Source organism: Leptonotus elevatus, chromosome 1, assembly GCF_054856555.1.
Source record: "Leptonotus elevatus isolate MCC_2025b chromosome 1, RoL_Lele_1.0, whole genome shotgun sequence".
NCBI classification, from domain to species: Eukaryota; Metazoa; Chordata; class Actinopteri; order Syngnathiformes; family Syngnathidae; genus Leptonotus; species Leptonotus elevatus.
The window spans coordinates 28,866,448-28,889,855 of record NC_141239.1 but is presented as its reverse complement, the minus strand read 5'-3'; the positions used below and the strand labels follow the sequence as shown (position 1 = coordinate 28,889,855).

The window sequence follows — 23,408 nt, the reverse complement described above, 5'->3', positions numbered from 1 at the left end:
ATTCGGCAAACAAGCCGCAATTGGGCCATATTTTGCTTTGACTTGCGAGCAAATTGAGATAGCGCTGTATGATGGCAGTGAACTCAACTCTCTTGACAACAATGTTTGGCAGATGCTGAACAGTTCCAACAAAACGAGCCTTCAAGTCATTTACTGCCTCACCCAGCTGAAGATTACTTCATAACGAAGCGATAAAACTAAGAAAAAATTCACCTTGTAGATTTCAAGCAACCATATAGTTTAGCTTTTAAGTCTGCTAGCTTATACTAATGTTAACACATAGAGGAAACACTATAAACTGGCTTTTGTATTACTACTACTAATAATAAGAATATTATGTCATAATATGGCTTCTGGGGGTGATGAGGAGCCATTGGAGGTTTGGGGGAATTGCTGTAGTAAATATAATTAATGAATAAGAACTTTTTGAATTATTATTTTCTGTTGCTTTGTTCCTGTTTTTATTTGAGTTCATATTCTGGATATCTTTGTTTTGACATGATCCTTTCTTTGAAGCTAAAAAGTAGGACATGTAAAACTAAAAGTGTCGCAAAAGAAATTGTGCTGCTGTAGTTCAGGTGTCAAGTGGGAGGAGCTTGTATCGTCTGCTCGCAGCTGATAGAGATGATCAAAAGCTCTGGGCCTCACTCACTTCTTCTCCTCGTCACTTCCTGCATATCCACTCATCTTCAATTGCTTCTTGTTCTTGTTAGCTTCACTGTTCTTCATTTCTTCTTCTTCTTGTATCGACCATCTTCTGATTGGACTCCAGCCATTCTACACAAGCTGAAGATGGACCCTTGAAAAGCCAGGCCAGGACATCATGGAAGACGACAGCAAAGCATCTGAAGACCAAGAGGCGGAGTCCGCTCTTCCCGGGACCTTCCCGGTGAACCCTTCTGATGGCGTCCAATCGGAGACGGCGTCCAGTCGAGACAGCACCACAGACTCGGGCGAGGAGATGGTGGCGGCAGCAGTGTTGACATCGGATGGGGACGAGGCGGCCACCAAGGCCGTGGCGTCTTCGCCCGACGGACGCTTCCTTAAGTTTGATGTTGAGATCGGACGAGGATCCTTCAAGAATGTCTACAAGGGCCTTGACACTGAGACCACTGTTGAGGTGGCCTGGTGCGAGCTACAGGTATGCACGTGAACACACATACTCAAGCACACACACAAACACATATAACCACACAAATACATATGGACACAAACATGAACATATATACACAATCACGCACACATATCTGCACACACATGGGCACACACACTTGTTTAAAATGTTGCGTATAAGCTTGGTAAGTTTACAACACGTTACAGCCATACTATCCTGACGTCCACTATAACAAATAAAAACATGAGATACCCCCCCCCCCCCCCAAAAAAAATCCATGTTGTTCCTATGTGGGAAATGAGTCAAAAGCAGTAAAAAAGAATAATAATAATTTTTGCCCAGCAGAAAAAAAGCAGGTCTCAAGGGGTTAACCTTCTACGCTGCTAGTGGCTAATGCGAGTGATGTCATCACATACCTCATCAAGCCAGTGTGTGTGTGTGTTCATGTGTGCGTGTTTGTGAATATTAGCGTCAATGTGTGTGTATGTGCGTATGAGATAAAGTACTTGTGATGACTCAGCACTTTGCGCATCAGCTGATCCGACATGCGACAGCTGTCTGATGTTGATAATGGTGCACACATGCACGCACATACCAATGAATGAGTGGCAACGTGTCTTAGTGGTTAACACGTGCCTCACAGTCAAGAAGTTCAAACCTTCCTGCGTGTAGTTATCTTATCCCTGTGCTCTATTCCCAAAACATTTTACTATGTTGGCTTCATTCAAGACAAAGAAATTGTTCAGCTGGTGACCAGTTTGTTTTTAAGTACCGGATGATTTTTGCCACATCAGACTCAGCGGTTGACACGTGCCGAGCGTCAGCGTTTCGAGGAGGAGGTGGAGATGCTGAAGGCGCTCCAGCATCCAAACATTGTTCGTTTCTTCGACTCGTGGAAGTCGGTGCTGAACGGTCGCAAGTGCACCGTGCTGGTGACCGAGCTCATGACATCGGGGACCCTCAAGACGTGAGTTCGCCGGCCGTCTTTCGTCATTCAGGCCCCCGCCTGACCACGCCCCTTCCTCGTCCTCCTCAGTTACATCCGGCGATTCCGTTCGATGAAGCTGAAACTACTTCAGCGTTGGAGCTTCCAGATCCTGAAAGGTCTTCACTTCCTGCACTCGCGCAATCCTCCCATCCTGCATCGCGACCTCAAGTGTGACAACGTCTTCATCACGGGGCCCTCGGCCTCTGTCAAGATCGGAGACCTCGGCCTTGCCACCCTCAAGAAGGCCTCTTTCGCCAAGAGTGTCATTGGTAAGGCGGCGCTGGGACGTTGCTTTGACATCACTACGGCATCACTGTGATGCCACTGTGACATCAGAATGACATTGCTATGGCATGGAATTGATCAGTATGACCCCGCTGTGATGTCACAATTTCATTACCATGATATTGACATGACATGATATGACAATGGCATCAATGATAGTACAGTTACATCGCTATAACATCAAATGGCATCATTGTGACCTCATGGCCATGTCTTGATGATGTCATCTTGATGACGTCACTGCGACGTGACGACAACCTCACAATGTCATCCCATCATTGGTGTTCGGCGGTGTGTTCAGGAACCCCGGAATTCATGGCTCCCGAGATGTACGAGGAGAAGTACGACGAGGCGGTGGACGTGTACGCCTTCGGGATGTGCATTCTGGAGATGGCCACATCCGAGTACCCGTACTCTGAGTGCCAAAACGCTGCTCAGATTTTCCGCAAGGTCACCAGTGTAAGTGACGCCCGCTCCAGCTCCTCCTCGTGTCTCGGTCCCGTCTCGATTACACTTGACTGCCTTGTCTCACGCTCACGTCTCGTCTCACTCTTCTGTCACTCTCATCTTCCTTGCAACTCACTTTTATCTCACTTGCATTTTGCTCACTCTCATCTCACTCGTCTCCATCTCATCTTATTCTCTCCTCGCTCTAAGATCACTTTTGTGTCACTGCCATCTCACTCGTGTCTCACTAATGCCTCACTTCGGTCTCACCTGAGTTACTAGCGTCTCTCTCGCTCTCACAGGGAATCAAACCCGACAGTTTCTCCAAGGTCACAGTTCCCGAACTGAAGGACATCATTGAGGGATGCATCCACACCAACAGCAGCGAAAGGTACCACCCACTTAGGACGCATTTAGGAACAGTGTAATACCAGAAGTGTTGGCGTCCTGGCCACACACCCTAAATCCCGCCATCCCCTCCTGTAGGTTCACGGTTCAGGACCTTCTGGACCAGCGCTTCTTCCAAGGCCAACTGGGCGTGCACGTGGAGCCTGCCGAGGATGATGACGGCACCAAGTCGGCGCTCATGCTGTGGCTGAGGATGGACGGGACCAAGAGGCTTCACGGCAAGTACAAAGACAACAACGCCATCGAGTTCCTCTTCGAGCTCCACAACGACGTCCCCGAGGAGGTGGCCCAGGAGATGGTAGGCCGGCCGTCCGTCCGTCCGTCCATCCATCCATCCATCACAAACACATTAGTTCCCCTCCCTCCTCGCAGGTGGTGTTGGGCTTTGTGTCAGAGGGTGACTACAAGCTGGTGGCGATGGCCATCCGAGATGGCGTGACCGCCATCAAGCGTCAGCGTGAAAAACGTCGCCAATTGGCTGAAGACGCCGCCCGGCGACAGGAGGACCTCGCTCAGCAACAGGAAAATACCACCCAGGAGAGTGACCGGCCCCCGCCACTCCAGTCGGCCAAACAGCAAGGAGAGGTGCGTTCAGGCTCAGGTTCAAGGAAATTACGTATCAATGGGTGGCTCTTTCACTTTGTGTGTATGTAATCGTATGAGTGCATGAACGTGTGAGTATGAGTGTGTATTAATGCTAATTGATGTAAATGACAACCCTCAATCAGAACTCTGAAGTTCCTGCAGCATCCTGGCTACAGGCCCCGCCTCCTTCCATGACATCATCCAGCGGCGGCCAGGGACATTATGTGAGCAACAAGATGGCTGCTGCAGGTTAGATTTGACTTCCTGATTGACTGATCAGTGATTAGATGTTAAATTGGTCTTGTCGTCCTCATGGCAGTGAACCACCGCGTGACGGACAGCGCTCCGGAAATCTCGCTCCCTTCTGCCACTTCTCATACTCAGCAAAGCGCTTATGCCCCGCCCCCTAGGACCCGGATGTTAAAGGCTCCGCCTTTTCCTGTTCTACGCTACCCCAGGGTGAGTAGTGGGCGAGGCTACAAAAGGGGCGGGGCTACAGCCAGCACAGCATCAATCATCTTTTTTTGTTCTCCACGTACTCAGAGCCTTGCAGTGTCACAGCATGAGCCCACGCAATCGCTACACGGGTTCTCCTCACCTGCCGACAGGTAACACACACGGCAACGCATACACGCACGCGAAAACGCAGTTACAAGTGGACAAGTGGTTGTCTATTGTAGCTGCGCGTCTGATGTGACGTCGGGTATGAGTGACGGCAACGACGGACAATCAGACAAGAGCTACCAGGAACCAACCGAGCGACATCCCGACAGGAAGTTGAGGAGGAGGATGAGGGCTCAACTCAAGCTCACGGGGGTGAGCACAGGAACCACACCCCATTGTGTGTTTGCGATAATAATTATAATAATACATTTTATTTGTAATTCACTTTATATTTCAACAATTTCAAAGTGCTACAGTGTAAAAAAGTCGAACAAAAAGCTTTTGCAAAAAGAAAAGTTTTAAGAGCCCAGTTTAAAAATGTCAGTAGGCTGTGGAGACCTCAGGCGGTCAGGGAGACAATTCCACAGCCCGATGGCCCAAAGTGCGGAGCTTGGTTTTGGGGGCTTGAAGGAGGTTTGAGGATGTAGAACGGAGAGTTCATGAGGAGGCCTTTGGTGTGAGGAGTTCTTTGAGGTATTGTGGGGCATAACCGTGAATGCACTGATGGGTGAGGAGGGAAACCTTGTATTCTATTCTGAGGGACACCGGGAGCCAATGGAGTGATTTCAGGATGGGGGTGATGTGGTCAAATTTGCGCACCCCCATCAGGATGCTGGCAGCACAGTTCTGGATGTATTGCAGTTTCTGGATGTTCTTGCCAGGAATCCCGATGAGGAGTGCATTGCAATAGTCTAGCCTGGAGGAGATAAAGGCTTGGACGAGCTTCTCTGCATCTACCAGGGACAGTGTACGACGTAGTTTTGCAATGTTTCTGAGATGGTAAGATGATGTTTTACAGAGGTTTTCGATGTGTGTGTCAAATGTGAGCTGAGGGTCCATTTTAACTCCTAGGTTAGTGACAGATGTGGAGAGTGGGATGCTTTGACCGGAAAAGGTGATGCTGGTGATAGCAGAAGAGCGGAGCTGGTGTGGAGTGCCAATTTGAACGGCTTCTGATTTGGAGGTGTTTAATTGAAGAAAGTTATGCTACCTCTATGTCCTCCAGGCAGGCAGTTTGGATGTTGGCAGAGGGATGGAAGAGGTGGGAGTTGTCCTTATGTAAAGTTGTGTATCATCAGCAGAACAGTGGTAGGAAACTCCATATTTGCTGATGAGGTTTCCCAGGGGGAGCAGATAGAAGGTGAAGAGGGTGGGACCCAATAACGAACCCTGAGGGACACCACAGGTAACAGTGTGAGTGTGTGATTTTGCCTGGCCCAAAGTGACGTTTTCGGATCTGTCAGACAGGTAGGAGGTGAACGTTGTGCACGTTTTCTGAGAGTCGGTGTTGTAGGCGGTGAAGAAGGATGTGATGGTCAACTGTGTCAAAAGCTGCTGTCAGGTCCAAGAGGGTGAGTAGGGATGGGGAACCGGAGTCTGCTGCCATCAGGAGGTCATTTGTGACCCTGACCAAGGTTGTTTCAGTGCTGTGGCCAGGGCGGAAACCAAACTGAAAATTTTCAAATAGTTTATTGTGTTTGAGCTGAGTCATAAGTTGTGCTGCAACTGTTTTTTCCCTAACTTTAGCTAGGAATGGAAGGTTTGAGATTGGCCTGTAGTTGGAGAAAATGTCTGGATCCAGGGTGGCTATTTTTTTTTAATGGTCTAATAAAAGCCGTTTTTAACACAGGCGGTATATGTCCAACTAAAAGGGAATGGTTTATGATCCTGATGATGAGTGGAGAGATGGCAAACATGTTGGCCTTTGACATGAAGGTCCAAAGCACAGGTGGATGGCTTCATTTTCTTTATTATATCCTCAACCTCCTTCATTGTGACACTGGAAAAGGAGCGAAGAGGCTGGACAATGACAGATGGTGGGTCAGCAATATGTCGAGGCTGGACGACAGCGGTGGGGAGGTGCAAGCGAATGTTGTCGACTTTCTCTCTGAACAAGTTCATGTGCGTATTGCATCTTTCTTCAGTAGCCTCAGAGCGGGTGAGTGAGGGAGGTTTGACGAGGTGATTTACGGTTGCAAAGAGCTGTTTGGCGTTATCGGGACTATTGTTAATAATGATTAAGTAATATTTGGATTGAGCATTTCTCAGTGCTTCTGAATATGTCATCCTATGTTCCCTGTATGCATTCTTATCAGCAGTTAGGCCAGAGGTCTTGAATCGCCGCTCAAAGACACGCCCAGCAGCCTTCACCTTTCGCAGCTCGCAGGTGTACCAAGGTGCTGATCAAGAGAAAGAAACTGTCCGAGATTTTAATGGGGCATTGTAGTCCATGAGGCAACTCAGGGGTTGATTGTATGACTCCACTGCATCAGAAACAGTGAGGAAATCAGATAAGGAGAACAGTCATAGGACAGGGGGGGCTAACATCTGAATGCAGGAGGATGTTGTGGGCAGAGAGATGGGGGACAGTTTCAGGTCTTGTCGGTGAATGACAGCTCGGCCACCACCGCAACCCGTCCTGCGGGCTGCCTCCAGGTAACTGTACCCGGGGGGCTTCATTTAGAGTGAAGTAAAAATCAGGCTAGTGCCACGTCTCAGTAAGGCACATGATGTAAATACCCTTTTCCAGAATGTGATCATGAATTAGACATGATTTATTTGCGAGTGACTGTCTATTGAACAGGTTCTTTTTTTTATGGCAGGGTAGATCTCTGTAAGGGTCTAAGAAGATTGGAATCCACAACCACATCTTCTATTTCTCTTATGGTCCGGTGATCTCGCGATGTTTCCGCTGTTATTTCCGTTGATGAGTTTGTGCTGATGTGTGTGTATGCACGTGCAGGTGTCCAACATGGCCGACCGCGTGGTGGAGTGTCAGCTGAGCACTCACGACAGCAAGATGGTGACCTTCAAGTTTGACCTTGATGGCGACAACCCAGAAGACATCGCCTCCGTGATGGTGAGTGCCAGTGGTCAATCACAACGCATGTGGAAAAAATAATCAAGCATAACTGCTTAAGTACAAGTACACAACATTCTAGAGTGAAGTACAGAACTGGAAAAAAATATTTAAGTACAGTAAGCAAAGAATTTGTACATGTGCACTAGGGTCAACAAACACATACATTACACATAATTCCTAGTGGGGCCATCCTATTGACATTTCCTAGCCCCTTACCCTAACCTTAACCATTATAACTGATTACCTAATCCTAACCCTAGCCCCAACTAAAACCCAATTCAAACCTAAACTCCAAGTCTTGACCTTCAAAAAGAGGTCGTGATTTGTGAGGACCGGCCAAAATGGCCCCCACAATGATAGTAAAAACCCGGAATATGGTCCTCACCAGGGCTGGACTGGCCATCTGCCATACAGGGCAGATGCCCGGTGGCTATCTTCCATACAGGGCAGATGCCCAGTGGCCTGGCCTCTTTTGGGGCTGATGCAGTGCTTTTTAATTATTATTTTCCTACATTACCCCACGAAACTGGCGCACAATATAGAGGGACTATTTCGATAATCCAGTCTGAATATAGAACTGAAATATCATCAACAAACATCAGTGGCAGAACGACATGTTAAGCAGGAGTTGGGCTGGCGTGAGCCAAACCGGCCAGTGGGCCTAAGTCAAAATACCAGGGATGATTTTTTTTGTGCCAGTCCAGTCCTGGTCCTCACAAGATAACACAGACAAGAACATACTCAAGCGTGTGTGTGTGTGTGTGTGTGTGTGGTCTTGTTTTCGTTACATAGTGGGGCCAACATTCTGGGATTTCACAGAGTTGTGGCGCCCACCCGTCCATGTGGGGCCATTTTGCTGGGCCCCACAAGTTTAGACCTTTTTTTGAGGGTCAAGACTTGGTTTTAAAGTTTAGGTTTGAATTGGGTTATTGTTGAGATTAGGGTAAAGAATAGGGGTAAGCAATCAATTTTGATGGTTGGGGTTAGGGGGAGGGGCTAGGAAATGCATAATGTCAATGCGATGGCCCCACAAAGATAGTAAAACAAACCTGTGTGTGTGTGTGTGTGCGTGCGTGCGTGAGACAGTTGCACAGAGACTTCATCCTGGCGAGTGAGCGAACAGGATTCATCCTGCGCATGTATGATATCATCAGCAGGGCAGAGTCTATGATGATGCAACAGAAGCAGGTGTACTTCAATACACACACAGACCCCCACCCACACACACACAACAACCGATGACATCACTTTGTCACCCAATAGACAAGGATGGCGGCTGAGCGCTCATCCAGAACGCCGTCCAGCTCCTCCCTCAACGGTAAGACCGATTGGCAGATCCCTCTTGATTGGCATATCAAACAGTGATTGACGAGTTTTCCTGGCAGACATGGCGGAGGCTGAGCCGTCCCCCTCCGAGAATGTCAAGCCTGAGGCCCCGCCCCTCGCCTCAACGCCATTGTCGCAGCCAGCCTACAATTCAGGTAATTCACTTTCCAAAACGACTCACGAGTTTTTCCACATCTGCTTGAGATCTGTCCACCTGTCTGTCTGTCATTCCTCAGACCCACCGGCCCCCCGCACAGATGCCCCATCATCTTCTCAGTATCCTCCCCTGCCTCTGGCATACCCTGCCTACAGCGCCCCAACTGGTGCCCCCCCTCAATGGCCGCCTCCTGACCAGCCCCTCTTCTCCCTGGCCAACATGATGTCATTAGCTATGAGCATGGCCCGCTCCTTCCTGCCCCCCTCCCAGAGCTACCACGCCCCCGCAGCCTTCACACCCACTCTCCGCCCCTTCTCGCCTCCAGTGTCGCGGCCTTTAGGCCATGCCTCCTTCCAGGCGCCTCTGCCCGCGGGGACGGGCGCCGCTTATCAGGGCCAGCAGGGTGCGGCAGTTAGCTGGAGCCACACAGAGGTGAAACTGATGTCTCTTCTGATTGGTCGCTCATAATCCCTGATGTCATCATCATGGAAGTCATTATTTTTCCTTTTCACGTCCTTCTTTTCAGCCGAGGTACCCCTCAACGCCGCCCCCTCATGGTGAGTGTGACATCACATCCTGTAATAGCATAACTATGACATCACATCCTATGGCCTCACACCACGGACTTACATATGACATTCTGTGACATCACATCCTGGTCAAAAAGTGTGGTTGTCTTTGTCACATGCACAGGTCCAGCCCCAGCCACGCCCCCCTCCATGCAGGCCCCGCCTCCTCAACACACACAAGTAATGAGCTCACACTGATAGTGATGGTAATGCTAATGTTAAAATGGCGCTTGTGAGTGACGCACGACTATTCTGACGCAGGCGCGGTCCGCCATCACACCACCATCCGGTCCACCGGCCACACGTGATGGTAATCACACGTACATGCGCACACAAACACATTTTAAAAACTTTGTGATGCATTTGTTTATGCTAATGACCTCACGAGTTCATTGGTTAGCGATCTGTTATGTTTCAGCAATAACTCCGCCCACTCGAAGTGTGGGTCGTTTCCAAGTGACGCAAACAGAACCCCAGATAGTCACAGCACGCTCTCCGCCCCCGTCTCAGATGAACCAAACAGAGAGCTCCGAAAGCGTCTCGGAGGAAGACTGCCAATCAGAAAGCAGTTGCTATGGCGACACAGGAGGCGGGAGGAGGAGGGGTGGGCGCAAGACAAGCTCGTGGGAAGGACCGTCTGGTAGCCAATCACGGAACCGCTCTTACGTCACGTCAGACGAATCTGACAACGACGACGACTACACGTGGGGGGAACTAAAGGAGATTCGGGAAAGGTGGGCATGAGGGACGGTCGCTGTGGAAACTGAGCTCTTTTAACCCCACCCCCATCTTCCCCAGACACCTACTGGAGGTACGCCGCCTGCAGGCCAATCAGAAGCGAGAGATGGACGAGCTGTGCGAGAGGATTGGAAAAGCCCCGCCTCTCGGCGCCGTGGCCCCCGCTGCCATGTTGAACCAACGGCGGCTGCATAGGCCTGATGTGCTGCCCCCCGCAGGTCAGAATCCACATTGGTACACGCAAGTCACATGACCACATGGCAGGTCATATTTCTTCTGTTTTTAACTACAATTAAACAAACAGCCATTCAAAAAATTCATTGAAAGCTCAGCAGGGGCGAGGGATGTAAGCTGTCTCGAGGTCAAAAATGTCATTACATTCTAGTGATAAAAGCAAAAGTGGCTTCATCTATTTCTTTCATGTCAAATGTCAACATGACGCGTCACAAGACAATTGTGTCCGTGTGTCAGGTATCATGAGAAAGCGCATTCTGGAAAGGCCTGGCAGAGTGTCATTTGTTCCAGGACACACATATGTGGTGAGCCACCAAAGACATTCTTGGTCTTCTTCTGCGTTTTCTTTTGTTGACATGACCTTTGACCTTGCAGCCTGACACCAACCTTAGTGTTGAAGAAGAAACGTGATGAGAAGCATCACTGCTTTGATTCCAGAAGATTCTTCTTCTTCTTACGTGAGCGCTTGTGGCTGTTCCAAGCAAATGTTGAGCTAGCTACAGAAAGCACACTAATAAGGCTAGCCGTGCTACTGATGCTAACTCCGCTAATAAAGCTAGCCATGCTAATGATGCTAGCAGCTGTTAAGTTATTAACATTGTTTTTCAGTTTTAAATTATATTTTAGCCGTTTATAATTTAGTTAACTCAGTATGGCTAAATGAATAGCATTTTTTTGTGTCTCACACTCCTGAGAAAATAAGGGAGTGTATGGGTCTGGTATCTGTCTCTTCCGAAGGAGACGGGCCGATGTGTGATTGTTTCTCTCTAATCTGATTTATAGCCATGGGAACTTGCTGAACTTGCAGAAGGGAGGAGAGAGGGATTTTCTTGTATTCATTTAAGTTGTAACCAGGTGTGTTGTGGGCTGACCTTTTTCTGAACCCTTTCTTTGTGAATAAATAACGATGTGAGCCAAGAGGAAGGAGCCACATCAGAACAGAGACATCGCTTGGATGAATTTGTCAATGTGGACCAGAAGCTTCTGGTAATAAAAACCTTTGCAAAGGAACTCCTTCAACAGAATCTCACCATTCAGTTAATTGAACACGCAAAGAGTACAATACTTAATATTGTCTACTCTAACAAATGGTGACCGCCGACGCTGAATTATAACGAATGGTCTCCTCCGTTGAACCAAACGGAGGGTGTTATTCTGACATGGAACGAGCTGCGGCGTTCAAAGACGGGCGGAACTTCTAGGCCTAAACAAATAAAGTACGGTAAGTGGAGATCTTTATCCACGTAGAAGAAGTTTTGTCTGTCTGGTCCGCTGCAGCTGGTTTTTACGTCTTCCAAATTATCTAAATTTTAAAAGAGATCTGTGTGAACGAGTGTAGTTTGATGTCGTTCTATTGTGAGTTGTGATAATTCCGACGATATTGAACTAAACACGTCGTGGAGTGGTGCATTTGAAGGTGACGTAATGCAGACTCGAAGTGATGAAGCTTTTTTTGTACAGGAAGAAATAGCGGTTAATTTTTTGATTTGTTTTGTTTTTCGTCAACGCTATGAAGAATCCTTAGACCATAATATATATTGAAGATTATGGTATGCGCTCTGCTTTTTAATTTTGGCCGATTTGGGGACGAGTATCATATTTGTTCATGGCTCTTATTGAAAAAGTCCTATTTACACGTAATATGTTTTTTTTTGAAAAAGCGCCTGTTTGAAATTGAACAGAAAGGGGTCCAGGTTGATTACAGCGATGATTGGATTTTGTATCACTGTATTTGCAATCGAGAGATTACGTGATTTATTTTATTTTGTAGGCGCTTCTACAATATGTAGTTTTGAGGTCAGGATTCCCGTTTGAATTCCTTTTGTTCCACGGTTGAATTCGTGAGCGCGTGACAAATTTCTTAAAAAATAAGCGCCTTGCAAAAATTTTGCAATAAAGGGAGAACAGTTTAGCTCAGCGGGATTGGGTAACCGCTGTGTATAAACGAGAGGTCACGTGATTCTTATGTCTGTCTGTGTGTGGCCATATGTGTTAACATATTGAACTATTAATATTGAAAGTGAGACGTCACTGTATTGAATCCGGAAGTATACATCAAAAACTACAAACAAAAATGGAGGCGATTTCGACCCGGATACAGAATGGTTTGTCCTGAATGCGCTTCCGGTTCAGCGAAAAATAAAAGCGTCGATGAACAATGAAAAAACGAACTATGGATCGATTGTATACAAAGCTTCCGCTGGACAAAATGGTATGTCAGACTTTTGTATTTTCTTTGTTGGTAATGGAAAAAGGCTGAATTTGATGTTAAAATGACTCCAGCATTTGTGGAGCAGTTTACGGATGGGTTGTTCAAAGTTATCCGTTTATTGAAATTACCGTACGAAGCTGCGGTTTAAATGCTATAAGATTTGTAGACAACGAATTGAAGGAATAACACCGTTTATTTTATTTTTTAAATAATGACTGAAGAGTGTGTGCGTATGCATTTGAGTGTGTGACCTAGCTTCTAAAAAAAGGTGGGGGTTTGTAAGTGAGAAGTGTGCATATGGGGATTTTGTTTGTTTTTCTTTAATATTTTAACTAAGTTTGGTGTTGTTTTGTGTGAGATGATACTGTTGTGATAGTGGCGTTTGTTTTATTAATGGGAATATGATAAAATAGGTTTTGCGATTTAGAATGTTAAAATTCCCCCCCCCCCCCTTCCCCCGTTTCTAGGTTAGAAAAAAAGGTGGGGGCTGAGCTGTGCGCTGTGAGCATAATGTGTCCTCGTAATGGGACTCTTTTTTTGTCAAAATGGTAAGAGAGGAATGATAAACAATATAAAATAAGTAATAGTATTTGACTGAGCTAATAAATCTTTACACTTTAATGATTGATGACGATGGTTAATTTGTTAACTTTCCCTTTTCGGGACAAATGAATAAAGAGTAATGATAAAATAATGGCATTTTGTTTGAGAGTTGATATAATTATGCCTACATCTTTATAGCTGTGGCTGGAAATAAGATAGTTGAATAAAGAGTTATGAATGTTTTTGAAATTGACATGTTGATAATGATTTTTAATATTTGTTTTTTCTCTGAGTGTGTCATTTCAGAAACTGATGTTTGAGTTCCAAGGCAGATGAGGGTCTGATGGCCTTCACTGATTACAAACTGCGAACGGGATGCGCCCCAGCTGCTGATACGTTGTATGGCTAGTAGCTATTTGAAGGGGTATTGAAAAAAAAAAAGAGAAATGAATAAAGAGGCTGTGTTTTTTACGAAACATTTTTGAGAAAGCAGGGAGTGAACTGTCTTGCTATGATCCCATATCCTCAGTCTGGCATTTTTAAAGCATTGTATCATAATGTGCATTTTTTGATCAGGTGAGCTCTCAGAAAGACTGTGTGTCATCGGATCCACATTGCAGACAGCGTCTGAATGGATGTGGCAGAGATCAAAGGTCAAAAGCCGCAGAGCAACAGTCTTCTCGTCCTGTGCCTAAGAAAAACATGATGTTCAAATTCCTCAATGCCCAGTGACTGTGTATACGCCTCATTCTAGTGACTTCTCCCCTATGGCTGTTTTGCATCCAGAGGAAATCTAAATGCCTGCTCTGAACATTGCTGCCACAACAGCCGCCATGCTGGCCAGGACTGAACATTAACAACAGCTGCCGTCCTGCCTTTTGCTGGGGGTCTGGACAAAGAAAGTTGGTGGTCGGAATGAGATGTGATCCATTCAGTAAAATGCTACATGGTGATATGCAAGGCATTTTAATGTGTTGAGTGGGGAACTGTGATCTATAGCAAGATATTTCAGGAAATTGAAAACGACATATGTAAATTTGAAATGAGGGATTGAGAAAATTTATTTCAATCTATAGCCTACTAAATTTTTGCCTATATTTTTGGGAGAATCAGTTTCTGAATTGGTACAATGGGAATTTTATTAATATGTTATGATATGATATATTTTTATTTTCCCCGTGAGGAACTTTTTTGGACTTCGTCCAGCTCCAGCTATAGTATAAAATAAATAATAGAATAGAATAAGTAGTAACGAGTAAAAGACTAACTAAGAGTTTGATGGCTAAGTTTGATTTTTTTTTAACAGCACTGTGATTTATAAATCCCAGAAATATTTTGTGTGCTGTGTTTTTTATGAGCCCCGCTAATATGTGAAAGATTAGCAGTTTGAAGATGATTTTTAGTTTGATTAAATCTAGGAAATGGTAGATATTTGTAAATTTTGTGTGATTTTATCCTCAGCCCCACTAATCTGTAAAAGAGGTGAGGTTGATTGGCAGTTTAAATAATTTTTGGGACTCTAGGAGAATTAGAGTAATATGGTTACCTCTATTTTTATGGCCCCAAAGTCATCATATATTAGTGTCTTAAGTTGTATCTGCTTATGTTTAGTTTTATAGTGTTTTGTAGCTCTTTTGTTTATCTCATAGCCTGATTTAGAGGGTTGAGTTATTTATGACGTCTTTTGAGTCATGAGGTCTCTATTTTGTCCTCCCTTTATCTTGACGTGTTTGAAAAAATCAGTGGATCTTTGTCAAATGAGGGAGTTTATGTTTAAGAATTGAACCAATGTAGACGGTTTAGAAAATTAAAATCAAACTTAAAAACGAAATTAAAAAAGTTGTGGGGTATCGGCCTACACTCCAATTGACAGGATGAGTTTGAAAATGATAATCCACAGTTATCAGAGGAAATCGATCGCAAAGTAAGTCTGAAGCAAGCAAGGACAATAATGCATATTCGCCGAATGAAGGTAATTATATTATATTATATCTTTTATCTCAGAATCATATTTGAAAAATGTAATGTTTGGAGCCCAGTGTTTGCAAAAGAGTATAGATAATATGAATATATGTGAGTTTTTCCCAGCATGCCAGGATTCGGCCGGTCATGGGATTCTGGGAAGAGAATAAGAGATATGAAAGGCACAGTTATGCAAATTTAGAACAAATTTAGTCATGGTAAAAAATTACCTATTATTGAACAAAACCTATTTGAAAGATAAATATTTATAAGCTCTGTCTTATATTAATGAATGAGCGAATGTCATTCAACTCAATCAAGGGCTGGGCTCTATTTTAATGTCACAAAAATAGATCTTTTCCTGTTCCAACAGCACAGGACCTACGGATCTTAATCAAATAACATTTATTAATCCCAACTAACAAAAACTATCAGGGTTTTTTCCTCCAAATAAAATTTATGTGAGTTTATGAGAAACTAAAAATGAAAAGTTTCTGCACTCAGGAGAACGGCCCCAGGGGGTTGGTGAGGAAATCTTGTGCAGTTTTCTGCACAGAGAAAATTCCACATCTGGTCTACAAGGCTTCCGGAGACGTGCCAGGCTCGGCTATCTCATCAACTGATGATCATCAATCTTATCACCTCCGACCTGGAGCCACGTCAGCTGAATCCGTGCCCGGTTCCGGAGCTGCCGTTTGAGGACATCAGTCAACGGATCAAGAGCAAGTGCCTTTTCTTGGGCAATCATTCCTTTGATCAGTCACATTTTGGGCAGAATAATCCCAGGTGACAAATCGAAGAATTTGGGTAGTCTACCCCAAATTCTTAAAGAAGAGACGAACTATTGCGACACTCTTTTCATTTAAAAAAAAAAAAAAAAGACCTTCAAAGAACTTCATCACAAGATGGCTTCAAAGAACACATATTCGTCTGCCGATACATTGCGACACTTTTTAATGAACAACATTTTATGTTAAGCCTCACATATGCTATGCTTATTTCACTAAAAATCTTTTAAATGTATCAAATTGTTTTTTAATGTCATATGATTGCTAAACTACCTCCTCTTCTGCTAAAGGGATGTTTTAAGGATAATTATTTTTATCACACAACCATTGAAAAAAAATGTTTTAATGTGTTGAGCTCTTATGAGCTCAAATGAGGGATTGTTAAGTTATTAACATTGTTTTTCAGTTTTAAATTATATTTTAGCCGTTTATAATTTAGTTAACTCAGTATGGCTAAATGAATAGCATTTTTTTGTGTCTCACACTCCTGAGAAAATAAGGGAGTGTATGGGTCTGGTATCTGTCTCTTCCGAAGGAGACGGGCCGATGTGTGATTGTTTCTCTCTAATCTGATTTATAGCCATGGGAACTTGCTGAACTTGCAGAAGGGAGGAGAGAGGGATTTTCTTGTATTCATTTAAGTTGTAACCAGGTGTGTTGTGGGCTGACCTTTTTCTGAACCCTTTCTTTGTGAATAAATAACGATGTGAGCCAAGAGGAAGGAGCCACATCAGAACAGAGACATCGCTTGGATGAATTTGTCAATGTGGACCAGAAGCTTCTGGTAATAAAAACCTTTGCAAAGGAACTCCTTCAACAGAATCTCACCATTCAGTTAATTGAACACGCAAAGAGTACAATACTTAATATTGTCTACTCTAACACAGCTTCTCGCTGACATTGCGCGTGTTGTCAGAGTATGCCATGACGGGCGGAGTTATAAACTGCAAACAGCAAAATGGAAGCAGTCACCATGGCAACCGGGACAGAGCGCCATGATGCTTCGAAACATCCCAACAGTTTTTCGGATCATGACATGTTGCTGTGTGATTTCAGCTGAATCTAATAAAGTCGATTCAACTCATTAGACTCTTTGCGCCGTTAAAACTAGCCAGAGAATAGTGACCTTGTTAGCCCACTATTACCTGTATGTGAGGTATGATGAGCATGTTGACATCTTGTCTTCGAGTGATCTGATGCGTTACCATGGTGATGCATCCAAATACTTTTATGGCACAACAACACAAAGAACTACAAAGTGATGAATCATTTTGTCTTATGGCACAACAACACAAAGAACTACAAAGTGATGAATCATTTTGTCTGGTAGCGTTTCAGAATCTCCTGGATCAACTCAGGAATCAGGCTCAGGTTTCCACCGATCTCCAGGGTGCCCTGTATGCACGCACACACACACTGAACTCACCAGTCCTGACTTGCGTATGAGAGGTGTGTGACTCACCTCATAATAGGAAATGGTGGCGACAACGGCGACTACTCCAGGAATCACTATTTTGCCAATCAATTCTACACACACACACACACACACACACAAAGGAACATGCACACAGGATTTCAAGATGTGTTACAATATCAATGTGATGATGAAAGGAATTTTTCTGACTTTTCAATTTAGATTCAATGAGCTTTTCCAACTTCTTCCTAGCAACGCGCCTCTGCAAACACATACACATAAACACAGAGTGTTGTCCAGTAATAAAGGTTGTGTGATACATACAGTATGAGTGCAATGTTAATGGTGACTTTTAACTCACAAAAACTTTTCCCCAAAACTTGGAAGGTACAATTTCACATCTGAGCAAGAGAGATCAGCTTTTTATAGTCGATATTACATAATTGTGTGTTTGTGTGTTTGTGTGTCTTCTCACTTGGCACTCTCATGAAGAAGAACCAGGTGGTTTCCTATGATATCCACCTTCATAGACACCTTAGACTTCTGCAGGAGAAAGAACCACTTGAGTAAGCATAAGAGCCACGGGAAGAACCTCAAGAAAAAGTCCAAAAGGAGCTTAAAAACTCAGTAAGAGCCAGAATTACAAGTAGAGGAAAGAGAAGAGAAAGAAAATTTTCAGTAAGAACAGAATATACAAGAAGAACCTTGAGAAAAAAAATCTATAGCAAGAATCCAAACCTCAAATAACCAGAAGACTCCCAATAAGTACCAAATGAAGACCTAAATAAAAAGCCAAAGAAATGCCAAAAGAAGAACCTCAGTAAGAACCAGAAGTAGAATTTCAAGCTAAACCTTAAGAAGAACCTGTTAGAAGAACAGCTTTGTCTTCCGCGTGTTAGTTTTCTTTCGGGTAGAGAGAATACAGGCTGGAGATCGATGAACAGTTCCTTCGAAGGTTTTATTTTACAGAATATTCCGGGCACCTATGAGTGACAGACAATGGCTGCAGCTTCTCACAAGTGCGAAGATTTCAGAGGACTTACAACATTCTTATACTATCTTGAAGGGCGGTACCACAAACCCCCAAGCCCCCAGCCCCCAGCCCCCCTGGAGTTCACCAGACATGAGATAAGACTTTTAAAAATATCATTCAATACACATTGCCAATGGCCTTTTGATGTGGTAATATAGTAGGTCTCAGTCATGACGTCACCTGGAGACATTGCGATAACACTCACAAAGCTTTACTGAGGAAATAAGGAAATTAAAACAGTTATGACTAAATCTGGGCAGAAGACCCTCTTCAAACCTTAACAAGAACCAAAAGACAAACCAAAAGAACCTCAATAAGACCCAGAAGAAAATGAGAAGAGCCTCATTAAGACCCAGAAGAAGAACTAGAAGAACAAAAATAAGAACCGGAAAATTAACCTTAAGAGAACCTCAGGAAGAACCAGAAAAGGACTTCTATAGGGACCACAAGAAGTGCCACATGAGCCACGTTTCCACCGCAGGAACTTCGGGGTAAATTTACGGGGCCAGCCCCGTCCGTATGTGTGCGTCTCCACTGCAGGAGCCTTCCCAACCGGGCCACATTTACAGGAACTTACGGGGACAAGCGGAGGCCCTACTCGAGGGTAGGTACTCCGCCGGCCCGATAAACTCCCGATCGGGCTTTTGTGCTGATTGGCTAAAAATTATTTAGTATAAAAAATGATCTTACTTTCATGCGTGACGATGATGCATTCTCGGCTTAAGTCTCTTCCACCAAAACAATTCTCTTAATAATCCTTTGCCTATTTTCGTTCCACTCTACTGTTAGCCTTTTCAAATTCTTTATCTAGACGGCGTCTCCTTTCACTCAAAACATCCATCCACGCCAAGTACATAAAATAAAAAGCAGACAACAACGACCTAAAGATTTTCTCTTTTCCTCATTGTTGTGATTTTCGTTTACGTGTCAATCGGAACTCGTGACGTCGCAAAATGGGTTGCACTCCGCAGTGGAGAGACAGCCACAAGCGGGCCGGCTGAGAGGACGGTTCCTGTGAAAGTCCCTACCCCCTTCCCCATACCCGAACGTCCTGCGGTGAAGTCCCAGAAGTAGAACCTCAGTAAGAGCCAGAAGTGGGTGCGTCATTAAATTTTGAGCGTCTGTCCTTCAGCAATCGCCAACAATCGAGACAGCCATCCGTCATCGTCAAGCCGTCAATATTTCAAGACGAACGTTGTTCGTCGATTACTCAGCAAAATGAACGTCCGTCAATGTTTTTGCATTATTTGAAGTGGGCATCCGTCAATGTCCCGTCAATCGACATTTGTCAAATGGGACGTCCGTCATTGACGCATTGCCGATTTCATTGACGGACAAAAAAAGCTCTTCCGTCAACGCTTAGTTCATCAATTTTTCAAAGTTTCCCGTCAATCGTTTGATGCTGTGTGTTGCTTACCACAATGAGTTTGTGTTGGTTTCTGTGCGATCTGGCTCTGGCGTCGATTCTGATGGTGACTCCAGTCTCTTGAATGCTAACCGCTACGGGCTTCCTTAGCTCCACCTCCAGCGGGCCCTGCGGCCAATGGCAATAATGCACACCGCTCATCATGTGACCTTGTGGCCAAGGAGGTGTATCGGGGGATCCTTCACTAAAGTACTTGACAGGGATTTTTCAGTACTGGACCCACATCACACCTAAACTGAAAATCCTGTGATAGTGATTATTAGTGGACTGACACCTCAACTTCAGTATGACGGGCTCACTGTCCCGGGGCTACCAGGAAGGGATTTGGAAGGGCCAGCATTCCTTACCGTGCGGAGACCGAAGACATTTAGGGCAGCAGACTTTGGGAAGGTCATCTGAACACCAGACAGGAAGTTACCACCGGAACAAGCCCTTTTGAGGTAAAAGCCTGACACGCTCACCTACCTCTGGCAGGCTCATGAAGAAAGGTCCATTGTCGTGAAGCGGCTGGAGCAGTTCGTTGAAGAACTCGTCAGTCAAACGCACAAACGCCATTGATGCCTCGCATGGGCTAAAGAAGAAATATAGACAGATGTAAATATATGTAATGTATATATAAATATACTGTATACAGTATTTAGTCAACTTGACGAAATTGACTAATGGTCTATTAAAAGGCAAACTATTTTCTTCATCCTGGGGGGGGGCTAACAAAAAATATTGGGACGCAGTAAATAAGTATAGCTTTATATAAAACGCTGTTCACTTATCGCAGACTCACTATTTCTCAGATTTTTTTGGTGTGCAATTTGGGATGTTTTTTTAAATTACAGTAGTGTACCTATTTTTTAAAAACCATATATGAAAGTTTGAACATTGATATTGTTTAAACAAGAGAGAAATGTGAGAAATGTTAATGCATGTCTGAGAAAAGTGTATAAACTGTGTAGGGAGGGGTTTTGCAGCCTAAAACTGTCAGGTTTAGGCAACCTGAAACATTTAATAGACAACAATCCAAAATATATGATTTTGCTCGACGAGGAGATTGGATTTTGCCTAGTTACGTAGAAGCTGCTCTCTAAAGGGTGGGGGCACACATACAAAACAGCAGCTCCAAAACACAGTCACGGATACAAATCATCGCACAGATAACAATGCAAACATGTAATTTAATTTAAGGTTAAGCCTCAATCGTAAAACGTTCCAGTCGCCACCCTGCGCTATGATCACAGCTCTTGTTTTTGTCGAGGAAGATGACAGGAGCATGAGTCATCCTCCCCTTTGCAGAATAAATGCTTCACAACTTACAATGAGTAAATATGGGGTAAATACACATACAGTATATAGGATATACATCAAATGTAACAGAAACACATGTAATAAAGATTTTAAAAAATACTGCTCACTACTTCACGGATTTCACTATTGCAGGTATTTTTGGGAACATAAAACCCCAGTGATTAACGAGGGAACGCTATTTCATAGAATAACATTATTCAATTATCTCTGTAAACTAAAATATTACATGACATTCAAAATCTATAGGTTGTTTATAAAATTATGAGCTGCCAATGACTTAGACTGCTAATGCCGCCCACTCGCCGTAGCGGCCATCTTGAGTTGCCACTCGCTAAACGCACCTAACTTGAGTACATTGATTCATCCGTGCGGCGTTTTTCACGTACGTTGTTTTCTGTCTCTACGACGAAGTTTGGGAGAAGCTCTAAATGCACATTTCATTGGTAAGAAGGCAATTATAAAAAAAAAAATCTAGGATCCAAGTAGGCTAACATTTGTATTTCATTTTTTATTATTTTTTTATATTAATTTTTATTTTCACATTTAGTCATTTATTTATTTAGAATTTTGGCAGTTTTGGTCCATACAGCCAGGTCGAAATGTTATTCAAATGAGGGGGCGGTCCTAAGCGTGTCTTGGGTTGGACTCGGCCGTTGCAAACTACCTTTCATTGGTCGAGGCTCGGCAAACAAGGAAGTCTTGCCGGCTTGCATTGGAGAGCTCCAGCAATGGACGACTATCGTGTCCACTGTCACCACGACTCAAGTCGCAATTTGTGGTGACAGTGGACAAGATAGTCGTCCATTGCTGGAGCTTTCCATGCAAGCAGGCTAGAATTCCTTCTTCACTGAGCCACTCACTCTACCAATGAAAGGCAGTTTGCAACGGCGGAGTCCAACCCAAGACACGCTTAGGACCGCCCCCTCATTTGAATAACGTTTCGTCCTGGCAGTAAGGACCAAAACTGCCAAAATTCAAAATAAATACATGACTGAATAAATGACTAAAAGTGAAAATAAAAATGGATATCGAAAAAAATATAACTAAAAAATTTAATACAAAATATCTATTTATGTATATATATATATATATATATATATATATATATATATATATAGCCAGGGGTTCATGTTTGGTGGAGGACCCAAACGCAGGAAAGCAGGGCAATGAGGCAAAGGGAATGTAATAATAATTTAAAAAAAAAAAAGGAATTTAATTATACTAAACAAAAGCGAACTCCAAATGGCAATGAAACAAAACGTGGGGAGGACAACAAGGCAAAAAAGATAAAAAATAAAAACGACAACGAACCAACGTAGACAGAGGGGAGACAGGAGACAAAATACACACACCCACTAACGACACAAGACACACCTGGGGCAAGACACAAGTGACTGAGGGCACTGATTGGTTGACACGAGGAAGGGCAGGATTACACTCAACAAGACCAAGGGAGACACACAAGGAAAAACAGAACTCAACCATGACATATATATTGTTGTTTTTATTTCCACTTATATTTATTTTTTTTAAATTTAATTTTCGAATTATATTTTTTTATATCCATTTTTATTTTATTAACTTTTAGTCATTTATTTATTTATTTTGTCATTTATATATTTTGAATTTTGGCAGGTTTTGTCCTCCATAGGCTACTACTGAAAGATTCGTCTGCATCATGTTGTCAAAAACCATGAGGAGGCTAATTAAATGAAAGCAAAGTCCATCAAGGAAAAAAAATGCTGTGAAATGTAAACCTAAATCCGTATAGTTCTGGTTCACGATATACATTCTCTATGGTCGCTCCGTTCCTCTTTTTGTGGTAATTTGCTTCTACCTTAAAAAGCGCAACACATTTTGTGCAGGTTCAGTTCAACAAAAATAATACAGTTAAAAATATTGTAGGCTATGTGGAGCCCCAAAACTCGATACAGTTTTTCCATTGCAGTATGGTGGTCGATGGGCGGTGTTCAATCAATTGGTGTGCGGCAGAATCGGCAAACTGTCTTTTGCACAAGGGTTCACTACAAACAGCGCCGACAGGAGGGACTTGAGCATGTGTTATTGCCAAGCTAAAGAGGACAATGCTAGCGTTTCTTTTTCTTAAATAAATGAATGAATAAATAAATAAATAATTGTGAAGTCACCTGTGCATCAGCTTGGCGGGATGTTGAGGACGCAAATTTGTTGCTATTCCATTTTCAATGAACTTTGAGCTCACCTCCTGAACACACCTGACTACTACTCATGTGACGTTAACGACACAACAACTGTACAGTACACCAAAAATAATAAACACATCGTGCTGTCATTTGACTTAATGAAGTTCTCTCCATAAACATTTTTAATAAGTC

At 43.8% G+C, this 23,408-nt stretch overlaps 2 protein-coding genes and 1 long non-coding RNA gene across 11 annotated transcripts; 2 read left to right on the top strand and 1 right to left on the bottom strand.

Annotated features, from left to right (window-relative positions):
* The first annotated feature begins 641 nt into the window (after positions 1-641).
* Positions 642-17,603, top strand: LOC147181527 (serine/threonine-protein kinase WNK4-like). Of its 6 annotated transcripts, none has more exons than XM_086089588.1 (24): positions 642-1,141; positions 1,909-2,081; positions 2,151-2,371; positions 2,689-2,846; positions 3,137-3,225; positions 3,321-3,540; positions 3,615-3,827; positions 3,971-4,076; positions 4,147-4,286; positions 4,371-4,435; positions 4,508-4,643; positions 7,234-7,350; positions 8,440-8,541; positions 8,617-8,671; positions 8,739-8,834; positions 8,916-9,268; positions 9,363-9,393; positions 9,530-9,585; positions 9,667-9,715; positions 9,806-10,139; positions 10,204-10,361; positions 10,615-10,682; positions 10,753-10,835; positions 17,213-17,603. In XM_086089588.1, the coding sequence occupies exons 1-23, from the start codon at positions 824-826 to the stop codon at positions 10,786-10,788; spliced, it is 3,294 nt and encodes a 1,097-aa protein (XP_085945714.1). In that variant the 5' UTR covers positions 642-823; the 3' UTR covers positions 10,789-10,835; positions 17,213-17,603. The 6 variants fall into 6 exon arrangements, 5 of the variants coding, with proteins under 5 accessions (XP_085945714.1, XP_085945708.1, XP_085945721.1 ...); XM_086089582.1 differs by lacking the exon at positions 17,213-17,603 and adding an exon at positions 15,599-16,966; XM_086089595.1 differs by lacking the exon at positions 17,213-17,603 and having other exon boundaries at positions 9,824-10,139; positions 10,753-16,966.
* On the top strand, positions 4,662-7,085 carry LOC147181528 (uncharacterized). The gene is made up of 3 exons (XR_015096514.1): positions 4,662-5,270; positions 5,343-5,676; positions 5,735-7,085. It is a non-coding gene; the product is annotated as an uncharacterized LOC147181528 (long non-coding RNA).
* Positions 17,096-23,408, bottom strand: LOC147181526 (uncharacterized). Of its 4 annotated transcripts, XM_086089631.1 has the most exons (9): positions 23,202-23,408; positions 20,221-20,326; positions 20,103-20,150; positions 19,747-19,863; positions 17,772-17,839; positions 17,658-17,697; positions 17,507-17,558; positions 17,345-17,409; positions 17,096-17,277 (listed from the first exon to the last, which is right to left on the bottom strand). In XM_086089631.1, exons 1-9 carry the CDS (start codon positions 23,207-23,209, stop codon positions 17,197-17,199), a joined length of 585 nt encoding a protein of 194 aa, XP_085945757.1. In that variant the 5' UTR covers positions 23,210-23,408; the 3' UTR covers positions 17,096-17,196. The 4 variants fall into 4 exon arrangements, with proteins under 4 accessions (XP_085945757.1, XP_085945747.1, XP_085945739.1 ...); XM_086089621.1 differs by having other exon boundaries at positions 17,345-17,558; XM_086089613.1 differs by having other exon boundaries at positions 17,096-17,409.

Bases quoted from the DNA above. Each gene is read 5' to 3' on its own strand.
- LOC147181527 (XM_086089566.1), top strand. From the start codon at position 824: ATGGAAGACGACAGCAAAGCATCTGAAGACCAAGAGGCGGAGTCCGCT. The intron at 8,672-8,738 runs GTAAGACCGATT...TTTTCCTGGCAG, and splicing joins GTCCAGCTCCTCCCTCAACG to ACATGGCGGAGGCTGAGCCG. The intron at 10,362-10,614 runs GTCAGAATCCAC...TCCGTGTGTCAG, and splicing joins TGATGTGCTGCCCCCCGCAG to GTATCATGAGAAAGCGCATT.
- LOC147181526 (XM_086089613.1), bottom strand. The intron at 19,864-20,102 runs GTAAGGAATGCT...CATTGGCCGCAG, and splicing joins ATGTCTTCGGTCTCCGCACG to GGCCCGCTGGAGGTGGAGCT. The intron at 17,559-17,657 runs GTGAGTTAAAAG...ATGTGTTTGCAG, and splicing joins AGTTTTGGGGAAAAGTTTTT to AGGCGCGTTGCTAGGAAGAA.